Below are 15,375 nucleotides of genomic sequence, written 5' to 3'. Positions count from 1 at the left end.
CACAACAGACCGTGCATGCTGGGAGGGAAAATTACGCACCGCAGCCTATGGTCCGCAGCCTATGGTCCGCAGCCTATGGTCCGCAGCCTATGGTCCGCAGCCTATAGTCCGCAGCGGAGTTTTCCGCAACGTCTGCACTAACTTGCCTAAAAATTTATTGAAACAAATGTAAAAAACGGCCGCTGGAGAATTCCCCTGCAATTCCGCCACGTATGAACCTGCCTTAATGAAGCCCACTTGGTCCGGGTTTATCAGACCAGCCAGTATAGTTTCCAATCTACGTGATAGAGTTTTTGCATAGAGTTCAATGTCTCCATTTAGCAGAGATGGGTCTATAATTGGTGATTAAAGTCGGCTCTTTATTAGGTTTCGGGACGGTTGTAATTGGAGCTAGAAGCAGTTCTTTAGGAGATGATCCTGACGGCATTGCTTCATTAAACAAGGTTTCCATGCGAGGGGAAAGTTTGTCTTTGAAGGTCGTATCGTATCCATTTGTACGGCCATCTGGGCCTGGGGCGTTAGATCTTTTGAGTGTTGTGACAGCGCTGAGAATTTCTAGGTTTGTGATTGGTTGTTTAGGTTATTCAGTTGATCGTTGGATAAAGTAGGAAGATTGACTTTGTCAAGAAATTGTTGAATATTTTCAGTAGTTGGTTGTGAAATTGTAGGGTCGGATGTTAAGTTATATAACGATGAGTAATAATCCAAAATCATCTGCTATTTATTAAGGATTAAGAATTTTGTTAGATGTGATCGGTGAGATCAATGGGCAATTTTAGTTTTCATCTGTTTATTTGAACTCTTTTGGCCATGAAGGCGTTGGCTTTATTGTTTAGGCCGTGGTATTTCATGTTATGTTCATGTTTGTATAGTAGTAATGATCTGAGTTTGTCTCTTTATTTTTGGTGGGTAAGAAATGATGGGTTACTTTTTTGTTGCGTTTCTAGACTTCTCAGTTCTGTGGAAATGTCATCCAATTGTTTTTTCCTTTTTTTACTGTGGAATGCTGATATTTTAATAAAAATACCCGGTAGTTACGCCTTATGAGCGTTCCAGAGAGTAAATGCACTGATTTCAGGTGTGGCATTGAGTGCGAAGAAGTCCTTGATCTCTTTCTGAATGAGTTTCTGGGTTTCTGTATGGGCTAGTAGAAAGTTGTTGAGTCTCCAAACATTCTCTATTTGTGGAATATGAGGTTCATTCATTTTTATAACTAAAGGTGAATGATCAGACCGAGTAACGTCACCTATCTTGACCTCAGCGTGTAACGTCCTAGGTCGCTGACCACGAACTCCTTCCACCCAGTTAATGCCCTTCTCTCAAGAGATGTCTGCACATACGGACGTCCTGCTCCACAGTGACCACCAGGGTGCGCTCACGAGCTCAGTCCAGACTTGAGAAGCCAGGGCGCACGCATGTTGGTAGTTGAGCTGATTGCTTCAGAGCACCCTGGGCTATACGAAGGTTCCAGCCCCATCCTCCCACACCGGAGCTTTGTTGTGTATTCCTTGTACCTGTTCCTGTTCCTTGCATTCCATACCTTCCTGGTCGAGGACTGAGCTGTGCCAAAGTCGTGTCGTGCTGCATCCACGTCTGACCTGCTTCACCTTGCCTGACGTCTGCCTGCTGCTGTCTGAGCTGCCACAGGTACCTATACGAACTATAGACTCTCACCTGCGCCCTGTTGGCCAGCTGCCTTACCGCCAAGGTGGTACGGCCCAGTGGGTCCACAGACCCCTCGTGACCTCAGGGCATAGCTGTAGAGAATTTTTATCTGTGAGACAATAGTCTATTCTTGTGTATGTTCTATGTGGAGAAGAATAATACGTGTCGTCCTTTTCGTTGGCATGAAGACATCGCCAAGTATCAGAAAGGATCTGCCAGACACAGCTTCTGTGTCGACGCCCGTGGTTAGTCAGTCTGCACCTGCTCCTAAGTCTGATAGAGTGACTCCTTCTTCTACCACTCAGGTTGGGAGGCTGAGGAGTGGGAGAACCTATCACAGCCTGGCTAGACGGAGCTAGCGCCCGCCCTCTGTCTATTTATACCTTCATTTCCTGCTCCTCCTTTGCCTGTGATTCTGCTTGTTTCCTGGCTCTGCTGCTGCTGCTTGTACTATTTGTCCTCTGCTTCATTTTGACCCTGGCTTTACTGACTACTCTCTTGCTCTGCGTTTGGTACCTCGTACACTCCTGATTTGACTCGGCTCGTTCACTACTCTTATAGCTCACGGTGTTGCCGTGGGCATCTGCCCCTTTTCCCTTAGCTTCTTTGTACCCTTGTCTGTCTGTCTGTCGTGCACATAGTGAGAGTAGGGACCGTCGCCCAGTTGTACGCCGTCGCCTAGGACGGGCCATTGCAAGTAGGCAGGGACTGAGTGGCGGGTAGATTAGGGCTCACCTGTCTGTCTCCCCACCCCGTCATTACATTGTTACTATGTAACATGACAATAATGTTGAGGACGGTCTCTCGTGCTTCGCTGTTGTATGCATTAATGGATCTGAAATTAGATTAAATCGCCGCATAGCATGAAACTGCCTTTTTGTATTTTTTTTTATTTTCCTAAGTACTTTATTAAGACAATTGATTTGCTTGCTGTTCGGAGCATATGCATTGCGAATCGTGTATATTCGGTTATTTCGTTTGCATACCGGCACAAGGAACCTCTCTTTTGGGTCAAATACATATAATTCTTCAAATATTAAAGTATGTTTAAAATCAATGAATACTCCTGCCTTTTTCTGTAAGGTTTGGGCATGGTATATATGTGGGAAATTAATATTCTGATTGATGAGTCGGCATCGGATTTGACCAATAGGATTCCATGTTGTATTGAGATGTGATGTTTGATTGATAGTTGGATGGAATCATCTACATTGATTTCAATGGGGAAAACCCACAACGGAAAATCAATGAAAACGCAGTATAAATTGACATGGAATTAAATTCCGCACCGCAGGTCAATTTATTAACGTTTTTTTTTCCGCATCGCGGGCAGGAGATTCTTTAAATCTCATCCATTTTGCTGCTACTGTAAATGCTGCGGAATTTACGCACAGAATTCCGTTGCGAATATTCTGCAGCGTTTACGCTACGTGGGAACCCGGCCTGAATGCGGTTTTAAATACGTTGAGGGGTGCAGTTTTCAAAATGGGGTGATTTGAGGGGTTTCTAATATATATAGGCCACTTAAAGCCACTTCAAAACGGAATTGGTGCCTATAAAAAGAGGTTTTGTAAATTTTGAAATGGAAAAATTGCTACTGAACTAATTAAATTAAAAAACCCTGAGACCTACACAAAGGAGACATAAAGTAAACCGTATATATTTACTCATTTGTGTTGTATTGTAAATTATTTCAAAAGAAAAGGATTTCAAACTGCAAATTTTTTCACATTTTCTTGAAATGTCTTATTTCTTTTTTTCATAATTGAAGAGTAAATGTATCGAAGAGATTTCCTACCAAATTTATGTACAATGTGTCACGTTGAAACAATCTCAGAATCACTTGGATAAGATATTACCACTTAAAGTGACACATCAAGATTAAAAAATTGGGGCTTCGTCCTGAAGTCTGAATTAGACGGCGTCCTTAATGGGTTAACAGAAGAGTAAAGAATCGTCCGACACTGGAGTTATAATCCCTTTATTTCTATGTTCTTCGCTGGCGTCACATGTTACAGCATTAAGCCCTTCAGGATTGTCAGGATGGATCCCAGTGCCAGGATGATGGCGGCATAGCTGGACTTGATGCTGGCGCCGCCGCTGGTGTTACACAGATCGCTGCTGCAGCAGGAGACGGAGGAGGAGGCCACTGAGAAGCTGGTGCTGGTCGCAGTGCAGGAGATCGCACACATCTTAGTGATGGAGACGACTGAGAAACCAACTACAGCGGAGAAAACCGAAATATCACCAAAAGGAAGCCCCTAATAATACACAGACTAATGTCATTTTACAAATGCGAGTAAAAGGGGTGGGGCTTTGACAACCGGTCAGTCACTACCATGCACAATATCATTATATATATATACATACAGTACTGTGCAAAAGTTTTAGGCAGCTGTGAATGCTGCACAGTGAGAATGTTTCCAAAAATAGAAGTGTTAATAGTTTTTTTTTTTTTTTAAATCAATTAATAAAATAGAAAGTGAATGAACAGAAGAGAAATCTAAATCACATTAATATTTAGTGTGACCCCCCTTTGCCTTCAGTACAGCATCCATTCTTCTAGGTACTTGCACAGTTTTTGCAGGAACTCGGCCGGGAGGTTGTTCCACATCTTGGAGAACTAATCACAGATCTTCTGTGGATGTCGCTGCCTCACATCCTCTTCATGTGATCCCAGACATAAAGATCAGGGCTCTGGGGGCCACATCATCACTTCCAGGGCTCCGTGTTCTTCTTTACACTGTAGATAGTTCTTAATGACATTTGTTGGATGTTGGGGGTCGTTGTACTGCTGTAGAATACATTTGGAGCCAATCAGACGCCTCCCTGATGGTATCACATGATGGATAAGTATCTGTCTGTATTTCTCAGCATTGAGGGCACCAATAATCCAGACCAAATCCCCAACTCCATTTGCTGAAATGCAGCCCCCAAACTTGCCAGGACCCTCCACCATCTTCACTGCTGCCTGCAGACCCTCATTATTGTCCCACTCTCCAGGACCACCCACCATGATTCACTGCTGCCTGCAGACCCTCATTATTGTACCACTCTCCAGGACCCTCCACCATCTTCACTGCTGCCTGCAGACCCTCATTATTGTACCGCTCTCCAGGACCCTCCACCATCTTCACTGCTGCCTGCAGACCCTCATTATTGTACCACTCTCCAGGACCCTCCACCATCTTCACTGCTGCCTGCAGACCCTCATTATTGTACCGCTCTCCAGGACCCTCCACCATCTTCACTGCTGCCTGCAGACCCTCATTATTGTACCGCTCTCCAGGACCCTCCACCATCTTCACTGCTGTCTGCGGACCCTCATTATTGTACCGCTCTCCAGGACCCTCCACCATCTTCACTGCTGCCTGCAGACCCTCATTATTGTACCGCTCTCCAGGACCCTCCACCATCTTCACTGCTGTCTGCGGACCCTCATTATTGTACCGCTCTCCAGGACCCTCCACCATCTTCACTGCTGCCTGCAGACCCTCATGATTGTACCGCTCTCCAGGACCCTCCACCATGCTTCACTGCTGCCTGCAGACCCTCATTATTGTCCCACTCTCCAGGACCCTCCACCATCTTCACTGCTGCCTGCAGACCCTCATTATTGTACCACTCTCCAGGACCCTCCACCATGCTTCACTGCTGCCTGCAGACCCTCATTATTGTACCGCTCTCCTGGACCCTCCCCATGCTTCACTGCAGCCTGCAGACCCTCATGATTGTACCGCTCTCCAGGACCCTCCACCATGTTTCACTGCAGCCTGCAGACCCTCATTATTGTACCGCTCTCCAGGACCCTCCACCATACTTCACTGCTGCCTGCAGACCCTCATTATTGTACCGCTCTCCAGGACCCTCCGCCATGCTTCACTGCTGCCTGCAGACGCTCATTATTGTACCGCCCTCCAGGACCCACCACCATCTTCACTGCTGCCTGCAGACCCTCATTATTGTACCGCTCTCCAGGACCCACCACCATCTTCACTGCTGCCTGCAAATCCTCATTATTGTCCCACTCTCCAGGACCCTCCACCATCTTCACTGCTGCCTGCAGACCCTCATTATTGTACCGCTCTCCAGGACCCTCCACCATCTTCACTGCTGTCTGCGGACCCTCATTATTGTACCGCTCTCCAGGACCCTCCACCATCTTCACTGCTGCCTGCAGACCCTCATGATTGTACCGCTCTCCAGGACCCTCCACCATGCTTCACTGCTGCCTGCAGACCCTCATTATTGTCCCACTCTCCAGGACCCTCCACCATCTTCACTGCTGCCTGCAGACCCTCATTATTGTACCGCTCTCCAGGACCCTCCACCATCTTCACTGCTGTCTGCGGACCCTCATTATTGTACCGCTCTCCAGGACCCTCCACCATCTTCACTGCTGCCTGCAGACCCTCATGATTGTACCGCTCTCCAGGACCCTCCACCATGCTTCACTGCTGCCTGCAGACCCTCATTATTGTCCCACTCTCCAGGACCCTCCACCATCTTCACTGCTGCCTGCAGACCCTCATTATTGTACCACTCTCCAGGACCCTCCACCATGCTTCACTGCTGCCTGCAGACCCTCATTATTGTACCGCTCTCCTGGACCCTCCCCATGCTTCACTGCAGCCTGCAGACCCTCATGATTGTACCGCTCTCCAGGACCCTCCACCATACTTCACTGCTGCCTGCAGACCCTCATTATTGTACCGCTCTCCAGGACCCTCCGCCATGCTTCACTGCTGCCTGCAGACGCTCATTATTGTACCGCCCTCCAGGACCCACCACCATCTTCACTGCTGCCTGCAGACCCTCATTATTGTACCGCGCTCCAGGACCCACCACCATCTTCACTGCTGCCTGCAGACCCTCATTATTGTCCCACTCTCCAGGACCCTCCACCATCTTCACTGCTGCCTGCAGACCCTCATTATTGTACCGCTATCCAGGACCCTCCCCATGCTTCACTGCTGACTGCAGACTCTCATTATTGTACCGCTCTCCAGGACCCTCCACCATGCTTCACTGCTGCCTGCAGACCCTCATTATTGTCCCACTCTCCAGGACCCTCCACCATCTTCACTGCTGCCTGCAGACCCTCATTATTGTACCGCTCTCCAGGACCCTCCACCATGCTTCACTGCTGCCTGCAGACCCTCATTATTGTCCCACTCTCCAGGACCCTCCACCATCTTCACTGCTGCCTGCAGACCCTCATTATTGTACCGCTCTCCTGGACCCTCCCAATGCTTCACTGCTGCCTGCAGACCCTCATTATTGTACCACTCTCCAGGACCCTCCACCATGAACAAACTGCCTTCTGTAACACCAAATATTTCACATAGTGACTCCTCTGTCCAGAGCACCTGCTACCATTTTTCTGCACCCCAGTCCCTATATTTTTTGCATAGTTGAATCGTTTGGCCTTGTTTCCACGTGGAAGGTTTGGCTTTTTGGCCGCAATTCTTCCATGAAGGCCACTTCTGGCCAGATTTCTCCGAAAAGTAACGCCGGTCTTTGCCTGGGAGAGACCTTGTTGATGCCGTATAACTACCTTGTGTCTTGTTGCTGTGCTTAGTCTTGCCATGGTGGACCTGTGACATGAAACATTCTTCCACAACCTCAACTTTGTAGCAGAGTTTGGCTGTTCTTCACTCAGGTTTAAGCCTTATACACAGCTGTTTCTGTTACAGATAATGACTGTGTTTCCATCTACATATGAAAATTATCATTATCACCTGTTTGGTAGAATTGGTTACTCATACTCCTGACTATAACCCTACAAAATCCAGGACTGTGTGCAAGTGTACCTAGAAGAATTCATGCTGTTTTGAAGGTAAAGGGTGGTCACATTAAATATTGTTGTGACTTAGATTTCTCTTGTATTTTTGAAAGCATTCTTACTTTGCAGCATTTTTCCATTTTCCACAACTGCCTAAAGCTTTTGCACAGTACTGTGTATATATATATATATATATACATACATGTACAGTCACTGTGGTTCAATGCCCGGCTGTAGCTGTATGAAGGTAACACTGATTCCATGAACAAAAAACCGACATGATGAACTCACCGGCTCCAGCTGATGTCACCGTCGTCTTACAATAGGTTTCACCGCTAGTGCAGTTTTCCGCTGTCATGCAGTTGGCGTTGTTAGATTGTATGTAACAAGTGTAGCATTTCAGAGAGAAAGCTGCGAGCACAAGGGGAGAGTGAACAGATTACACTGAGCTGTGTATCTAATCCTATCATGTGTGATACTGTCTGCTGAGCTGTGTATCTAATCCTATCATGTGTGATACTGTCTGCTGAGCTGCTGTATCTAATCCTAACATGTGTGATATTGTCTGCTGAGCTGTGTATCTAATCCTATCATGTGTGATACTGTCTGCTGAGCTGTGTATCTAATCCTATCATGTGTGATACTGTCTGCTGAGCTGTGTATCTAAGGGTATGTTCACACGGCGGGGGTCCGTAACGGCTGAAATTACGGGGATGTTTCAGCCTGAAAACATCCCCGTAATTTCAGCCGTACCGGCATGTGCAGGCGCTTGAACGCCGCGTCAATTACGGCCGTAATTAGCGCTGCTATTCATTGGAGTCAATGAATAACGGCTCTAATTACGGCCAAAGAAGTGACAGGTCACTTCTTTGACGCGGGCGTCTATTTACGCGCCGTTATTTGACAGCGGCGCGTAAATTTACGCCTCGTGTGAACAGACAAACGTCTGCCCATTGCTTTCAATGGGCAGATGTTTGTCAGCGCTATTGAGGCGCTATTTTCGGACGTAATTCGGGGCAAAAACGCCCGAATTACGTCCGTAAATAGTGCGTGTGAACATACCCTGCGCCTATCATGTGTGATACTGTCTGCTGAGCCCTGTATCTAATCCTATCATGTGTGATACTGTCGGCTGAGCTGTGTATCTAAGCCTATCATGTGTGATACTGTCTACTGAGCTGTGTATCTAAGCCTATTATGTGTGATACTGTCTCCTGAGCAGTGTATCTAAGCCTATTATGTGTGATACTGTCTGCTGAGCCCTGTATCTAATCCTATCATGTGTGATACTGTCTGCTGAGCCCTGTATCTAATCCTATCACGTGTGATACTGTCTGCTGAGCTGTGTATCTAAGCCTATCATGTGTGATACTGTCTCCTGAGCAGTGTATCTAAGCCTATTATGTGTGATACTGTCTGCTGAGCCCTGTATCTAATCCTATCATGTGTGATACTGTCTGCTGAGCCCTGTATCTAATCCTATCACGTGTGATACTGTCTGCTGAGCTGTGTATCTAATCCTATCACGTGTGATACTGTCTGCTGAGCTGTGTATCTAATCCTATCATGTGTGATACTGTCTGCTGAGCTGTGTATCTAATCCTATCATGTGTGATACTGTCTGCTGAGCCTCTGTATCTAATCCGATCATGTATGATACTCTCTGCTGAGCGATGTATCTAATCCTATCATGTGTGATACAGTCTGCTGAGCAGTGTATCTAATCCTATCATGTGTGATACTGTCTGCTGAGCTGTGTATCTAAGCCTATCATGTGTGATACTGTCTACTGAGCTGTGTATCTAATCCTATCATGTGTGATACTGTCTGCTGAGCTGTGAATCTAATCCTATCATGTGTGATACTGTCTGCTGAGCTGTGTATCTAAGCCTATCATGTGTGATACTGTCTGCTGAAGTGTGTATCTAAGCCTATCATGTGTGATACTGTCTGCTGAGCCTCTGTATCTAATACGATCATGTATGATACTCTCTGCTGAGCGATGTATCTAATCCTATCATGTGTGATACTGTCTGCTGAGCTGTGTATCTAAGCCTATCATGTGTGATACTGTCTGCTGAGCCCTGTATCTAATCCTATCATGTGTGGTACTGTCTGCTGAGCTGTGTATCTAATCCTATCATGTGTGATACTGTCTGCTGAGCTGTGTATCTAAGCCTATCATGTGTGATACTGTCTACTGAGCTGTGTATCTAATCCTATCATGTGTGATATTGTCTGCTGAGCTGTGTATCTAATCCTATCATGTGTGATACTGTCTGCTGAGCTGTGTATCTAATCCTATCATGTGTGATACTGTCTGCTGAGCGATGTATCTAATCCTATCATGTGTGATACTGTCTGCTGAGCCTCTGTATCTAATCCTATCATGTGTGATACTGTCTGCTGAGCTGTGTATCTAAGCCTATCATGTGTGATACTGTCTGCTGAGCCCTGTATCTAATCCTATCATGTGTGGTACTGTCTGCTGAGCTGTGTATCTAATCCTATCATGTGTGATACTGTCTGCTGAGCTGTGAATCTAATCCTATCATGTGTGATACTGTCTGCTGAGCTGTGTATCTAAGCCTATCATGTGTGATACTGTCTGCTGAAGTGTGTATCTAAGCCTATCATGTGTGATACTGTCTGCTGAGCTCTGTATCTAATCCTATCATGTGTGATACTGTCTGCTGAGCCCTGTATCGAATCCTATCATGTGTGGTACTGTCTGCTGAGCTGTGTATCTAGTCCTATCATGTGTGATACTGTCTGCTGAGCTGTGTATCTAATCCTATCATGTGTGATACTGTCTACTGAGCTGTGTATCTAATCCTATCATGTGTGATATTGTCTGCTGAGCTGTGTATCTAATCCTATCATGTGTGATACTGTCTGCTGAGCTGTGTATCTAATCCTATCATGTGTGATACTGTCTGCTGAGCGATGTATCTAATCCTATCATGTGTGATACTGTCTGCTGAGCCTCTGTATCTAATACGATCATGTATGATACTCTCTGCTGAGCGATGTATCTAATCCTATCATGTGTGATACTGTCTGCTGAGCTGTGTATCTAAGCCTATCATGTGTGATACTGTCTGCTGAGCCCTGTATCTAATCCTATCATGTGTGGTACTGTCTGCTGAGCTGTGTATCTAATCCTATCATGTGTGATACTGTCTGCTGAGCTGTGTATCTAAGCCTATCATGTGTGATACTGTCTACTGAGCTGTGTATCTAAGCCTATTATGTGTGATACTGTCTGCTGAGCCCTGTATCTAATCCTATCATGTGTGATACTGTCTGCTGAGCCCTGTATCTAATCCTATCACGTGTGATACTGTCTGCTGAGCTGTGTATCTAATCCTATCATGTGTGATACTGTCTGCTGAGCTGTGTATCTAATCCTATCACGTGTGATACTGTCTGCTGAAGTGTGTATCTAAGCCTATCATGTGTGATACTGTCTGCTGAGCCCTGTATCTAATCCTATCACGTGTGATACTGTCTGCTGAGCTGTGTATCTAATCCTATCATGTGTGATACTGTCTGCTGAGCCTCTGTATCTAATCCGATCATGTATGATACTCTCTGCTGAGCGATGTATCTAATCCTATCATGTGTGATACTGTCTGCTGAGCAGTGTATCTAATCCTATCATGTGTGATACTGTCTGCTGAGCTGTGTATCTAATCCTATCATGTGTGATACTGTCTGCTGAGCAGTGTATCTAATCCTATCATGTGTGATACTGTCTGCTGAGCTGTGAATCTAATCCTATCATGTGTGATACTGTCTGCTGAGCTGTGCATCTAAGCCTATCATGTGTGATACTGTATGCTGAAGTGTGTATCTAAACCTATCATGTGTGATACTGTCTGCTGAGCCCTGTATCTAATCCTATCATGTGTGGTATTGTCTGCAGAGCTGTGTATCTAATCCTATCATGTGTGATACTGTCTGCTGAGCTGTGTATCTAAGCCTATCATGTGTGATACTGTCTACTGAGCTGTGTATCTAATCCTATCATGTGTGATACTGTCTGCTGAGCTGTGTATCTAAGCCTATCATGTGTGATACTGTCTGCTGAGCTATGTATCTAATCCTATCATGTGTGATACTGTCTGCTGAGCTGTGTATCTAAGCCTATCATGTGTGATACTGTCTGCTGAGCTGTGTATCTAAGCCTATCATGTGTGATACTGTCTGCTGAGCTGTGTATCTAATCCTATCATGTGTGATACTGTCTACTGAGCTGTGTATCTAAGCCTATTATGTGTGATACTGTCTACTGAGCTGTGTATCTAAGCCTATTATGTGTGATACTGTCTGCTGAGCCCTGTATCTAATCCTATCACGTGTGATACTGTCTGCTGAGCTGTGTATCTAATCCTATCATGTGTGATACTGTCTGCTGAGCTGTGTATCTAATCCTATCATGTGTGATACTGTCTGCTGAGCTGTGTATCTAATCCTATCATGTGTGATACTGTCTGCTGAGCTGTGTATCTAATCCTATCATGTGTGATACAATCTCAGTCTACTCCTCACAGCACTACACCCCCCATCATTGCAGTACAGAGTGTGTATTATATATATATCAGTAGCGGTGTCCGTCTTACCTGTCCCCGCACAGAGGGCGATCATCAGGAGGATCCTCGTGTACGCTGCCATTGTGAGTTGTGATTGGACGGCTCGTTCTCTATACTTATATACAGGTCTTTGTGTGTTTATAAAGATGTTTCCATGAATACCTCCATTTTCCTCCTCCCTCTAAAGCAACGATGTAAATATAAAAACTGGCAAGAAGCACAACACACGAGCGTCGTCTGACAACCTTTACCTGTGCGGACAATAGATTCAATATTCCCATTATGTGACTGCTGCACCTCATGACACGCAAGACCCCAATATATCATTACATGGAGGAAAGTAAAGCACTGTCAAAACTGTATGTGACACCCCCAAATAACAGGACTGCTTGTGACACCCCCAAATTACAGGACTGTATGTGACACCCCGCAAATAACAGAACTGTATGTGACAACCCCAAATAACAAGACTGTATGTGACCCCCAAAATAACAGGACTGCATGTGACACCCCCAAATTACAGGACTGTATGTGACACCCCCAAATAACAGAACTGTATGTGACACCCCAAAACAACAGGACTGTATGTAACCCCGCAAATAACAGAACTGTATGTGACACCCCCAAATAACAACTGTATGTGACACCCCCAAATAACAGGAATGTATGTGACCCCCAAAATAACAGGACTGCATGTGACACCCCCAAATTACAGAACTGTATGTGACACCCCAAAACAGGACTGTATGTAACCCCGCAAATAACAGGACTGTATGTAACCCCACAAATAACAGAACTGTATGTGACACCCCCAAACAACAGGACTGTATGTGACACCCCCAAACAACAGGACTGTATGTGACACCCCCAAATAACAGGATTGTATTTGACACCCCCAAACAACAGGACTGTATGTGACACCCCCAAATAACAGGACTGTATGTGACACCCCAAAACAACAGGACTGTATGTAACCCCACAAATGACAGCACTGTATGTAACCCCCAATAACAGGATTGTATGTGACACCCCCAAATAATAGTACTGTATGTGACACCCCCAAATAGCAGGACTGTATGTGACACCCCCAAATAGCAGGACTGTATGTGACACCCCCAAATAACAGGACTGTATGTGACGCCTCCAAATAGAACTGAATGTGACACCCCCAAATAACAGGACTTTATATGACACACCAAATAACAGGACTGCATGTGACACCCCCCAAATAACAGGACTATATGACACCCCCAAATAACAGGATTGTATGTGACACCCCCAAATATCAGAACTGTATATGACACCCCAAATAACATCACTGTATGTGATACCCCCAAATAACAGGACTGTGTGACTCCCCCAAAGTAAAAAGTGTATGTGACACCCCCAAATAAAAGGACTGTGTATGACACCCCCTAATAACAGAACTGTATGTGACACCCCCAAATAACAGAACTGCATGTGACACCCCCAAATAACAGAACTGCATGTGACACCCCCAAATAACAGAACTGCATGTGACACCCCCAAATAACAGGACTGTATATGACACCCCAAATAACAGAACTGTAAATGACACCCCTAAACAGGACTGTATGTGACACCCCCAAAGAACAGAACTCTATGTGACACCCCCAAATAACAGGACTGTATGGGACACCCCCAAATAACAGAACACTATATGAAACCCATAAATAACAGAACTGCATGTGACACCCCAAATAACAGGACTGCATGTGACACTCCCAAATAACAGGACTGTATATAAGACCCCCAAAAACCAGAACTGCATGTGACACCCCAAATAACTGAACTGTAAATGACACCCCAAATAACAGAACTGTATGTGACACCCCCAAATAACAGGACTGTATATGACACCCCCAAATAACAGGACTGTATGTGACACCCCCAAATAAAAGAACTGTATGTGACACCCCAAAACAATAGGACTGTATGTAACCCCACAAATAACAGAACTGTATGTAACCCCCAAATAACAGGACTGTATGTGACACCCCCAAATAACAGGACTGTATATGACACCCCCAAAGAACAGAACTGTATGTGACACCCCCAAATAACAGGACTGTATGTGACACCCCCAAATAACAGGACTGTATGTGACACCCCCAAATAACAAGACTGTATGTGACACCCCCAAATAACAGGACTGTATGTGACACCCCCAAATAACAGGACTGTATGTGACACCCCCAAATAACAGGACTGTATGTGACGCCTCCAAACAGAACTGAATGTGACACCCGCAAATAACAGGACTTTATATGACAGACAAAATAACAGGACTGTATGTGACACCCCCAAATAACAGGACTATATGACACCCCCAAATAACAGGATTGTATGTGACTCCCGCAAATATCAGAACTGTATATGACACCCCCAAATAACAGGACTGTATGTGATACCCCCAAATAACAGGACTGTGTGACACCCCCAAAGAAAAAAGTGTATGTGACACCCCCAAATGATAGAATTGTATATGACACCCCCAAATAACAGGACTGTGCATGACACCCCCAAATAACAGAACTGTATGTTACACCCCCAAATAACAGAACGGCATGTGACACCCCCAAATAACAGGACTGTATATGACAACCCAAATAACAGAACTGTATATGACACCCCTAAACAGGACTGTATGTGACACCCCCAAATAACAGGACTATATATGACACCCCCAAAGAACAGAACTGTATGTGACACCCCCAAATAACAGGACTGTATAGGACACCCTCAAATAACAGAACTCTATATGATACCCCTAAATAACAGGACCGTATATAACACCCCAGAATAACAGGACCGTATATATTACCCCAGAATGACAGGACTGTATATAACACCCCAGAATAACAGGACTGTATATAACACCCCAGAATAACAGGACCGTATATAACACCCCAGAATAACAGGATTGTATATAACACCCCAGAATAACAGGACTATATATAACACCCCAGAATAACAGGACTATATATAACACCCCAGAATAACAGGACTGTATATAACACCCCAGAATAACAGGACTATATATAACACCCCAAATAACAGGACTATATATAACACCCCAAATAACAGGACTGTATATAACACCCCAGAATAACAGGACCGTATATAACACCCCAGAATAACAGGACTGTATATAACACCCCAGAATAACAGGACCGTGTATAACACCCCAGAATAACAGGATTGTATATAACACCCCAGAATAACAGGACTATATATAACACCCCAGAATAACAGGACTGTATATAACACCCCAGAATAACAGGACTGTATATAACACGCCAGAATAAC

The 15,375-nt window shown here is 45.1% G+C and overlaps 1 protein-coding gene across 1 annotated transcript; it reads right to left on the bottom strand.

The window, feature by feature from the left end:
- Positions 1 to 3,665: 3,665 nt before the first annotated feature.
- Positions 3,666 to 12,305, bottom strand: LOC142717122 (lymphocyte antigen 6E-like). The gene is made up of 3 exons (XM_075848728.1): positions 12,076 to 12,305; positions 7,742 to 7,861; positions 3,666 to 3,886 (listed from the first exon to the last, which is right to left on the bottom strand). The coding sequence occupies exons 1-3, from the start codon at positions 12,125 to 12,127 to the stop codon at positions 3,678 to 3,680; spliced, it is 381 nt and encodes a 126-aa protein (XP_075704843.1). The 5' UTR covers positions 12,128 to 12,305; the 3' UTR covers positions 3,666 to 3,677.
- Between the last annotated feature and the right edge of the window lie 3,070 nt (positions 12,306 to 15,375).

This window comes from Rhinoderma darwinii, unplaced genomic scaffold, assembly GCF_050947455.1.
Source record: "Rhinoderma darwinii isolate aRhiDar2 unplaced genomic scaffold, aRhiDar2.hap1 Scaffold_4544, whole genome shotgun sequence".
NCBI classification, from domain to species: Eukaryota; Metazoa; Chordata; class Amphibia; order Anura; family Rhinodermatidae; genus Rhinoderma; species Rhinoderma darwinii.
This window is presented reverse-complemented; position numbering and strand designations above follow the sequence as displayed.

Bases quoted from the DNA above. Each gene is read 5' to 3' on its own strand.
- LOC142717122 (XM_075848728.1), bottom strand. From the start codon at position 12,127: ATGGCAGCGTACACGAGGATCCTCCTGATGATCGCCCTCTGTGCGGGG. The intron at 7,862-12,075 runs GTAAGACGGACA...TTGTGCTCGCAG, and splicing joins CGCCCTCTGTGCGGGGACAG to CTTTCTCTCTGAAATGCTAC. The intron at 3,887-7,741 runs GTGAGTTCATCA...TCTCCGCTGTAG, and splicing joins GGTGACATCAGCTGGAGCCG to TTGGTTTCTCAGTCGTCTCC.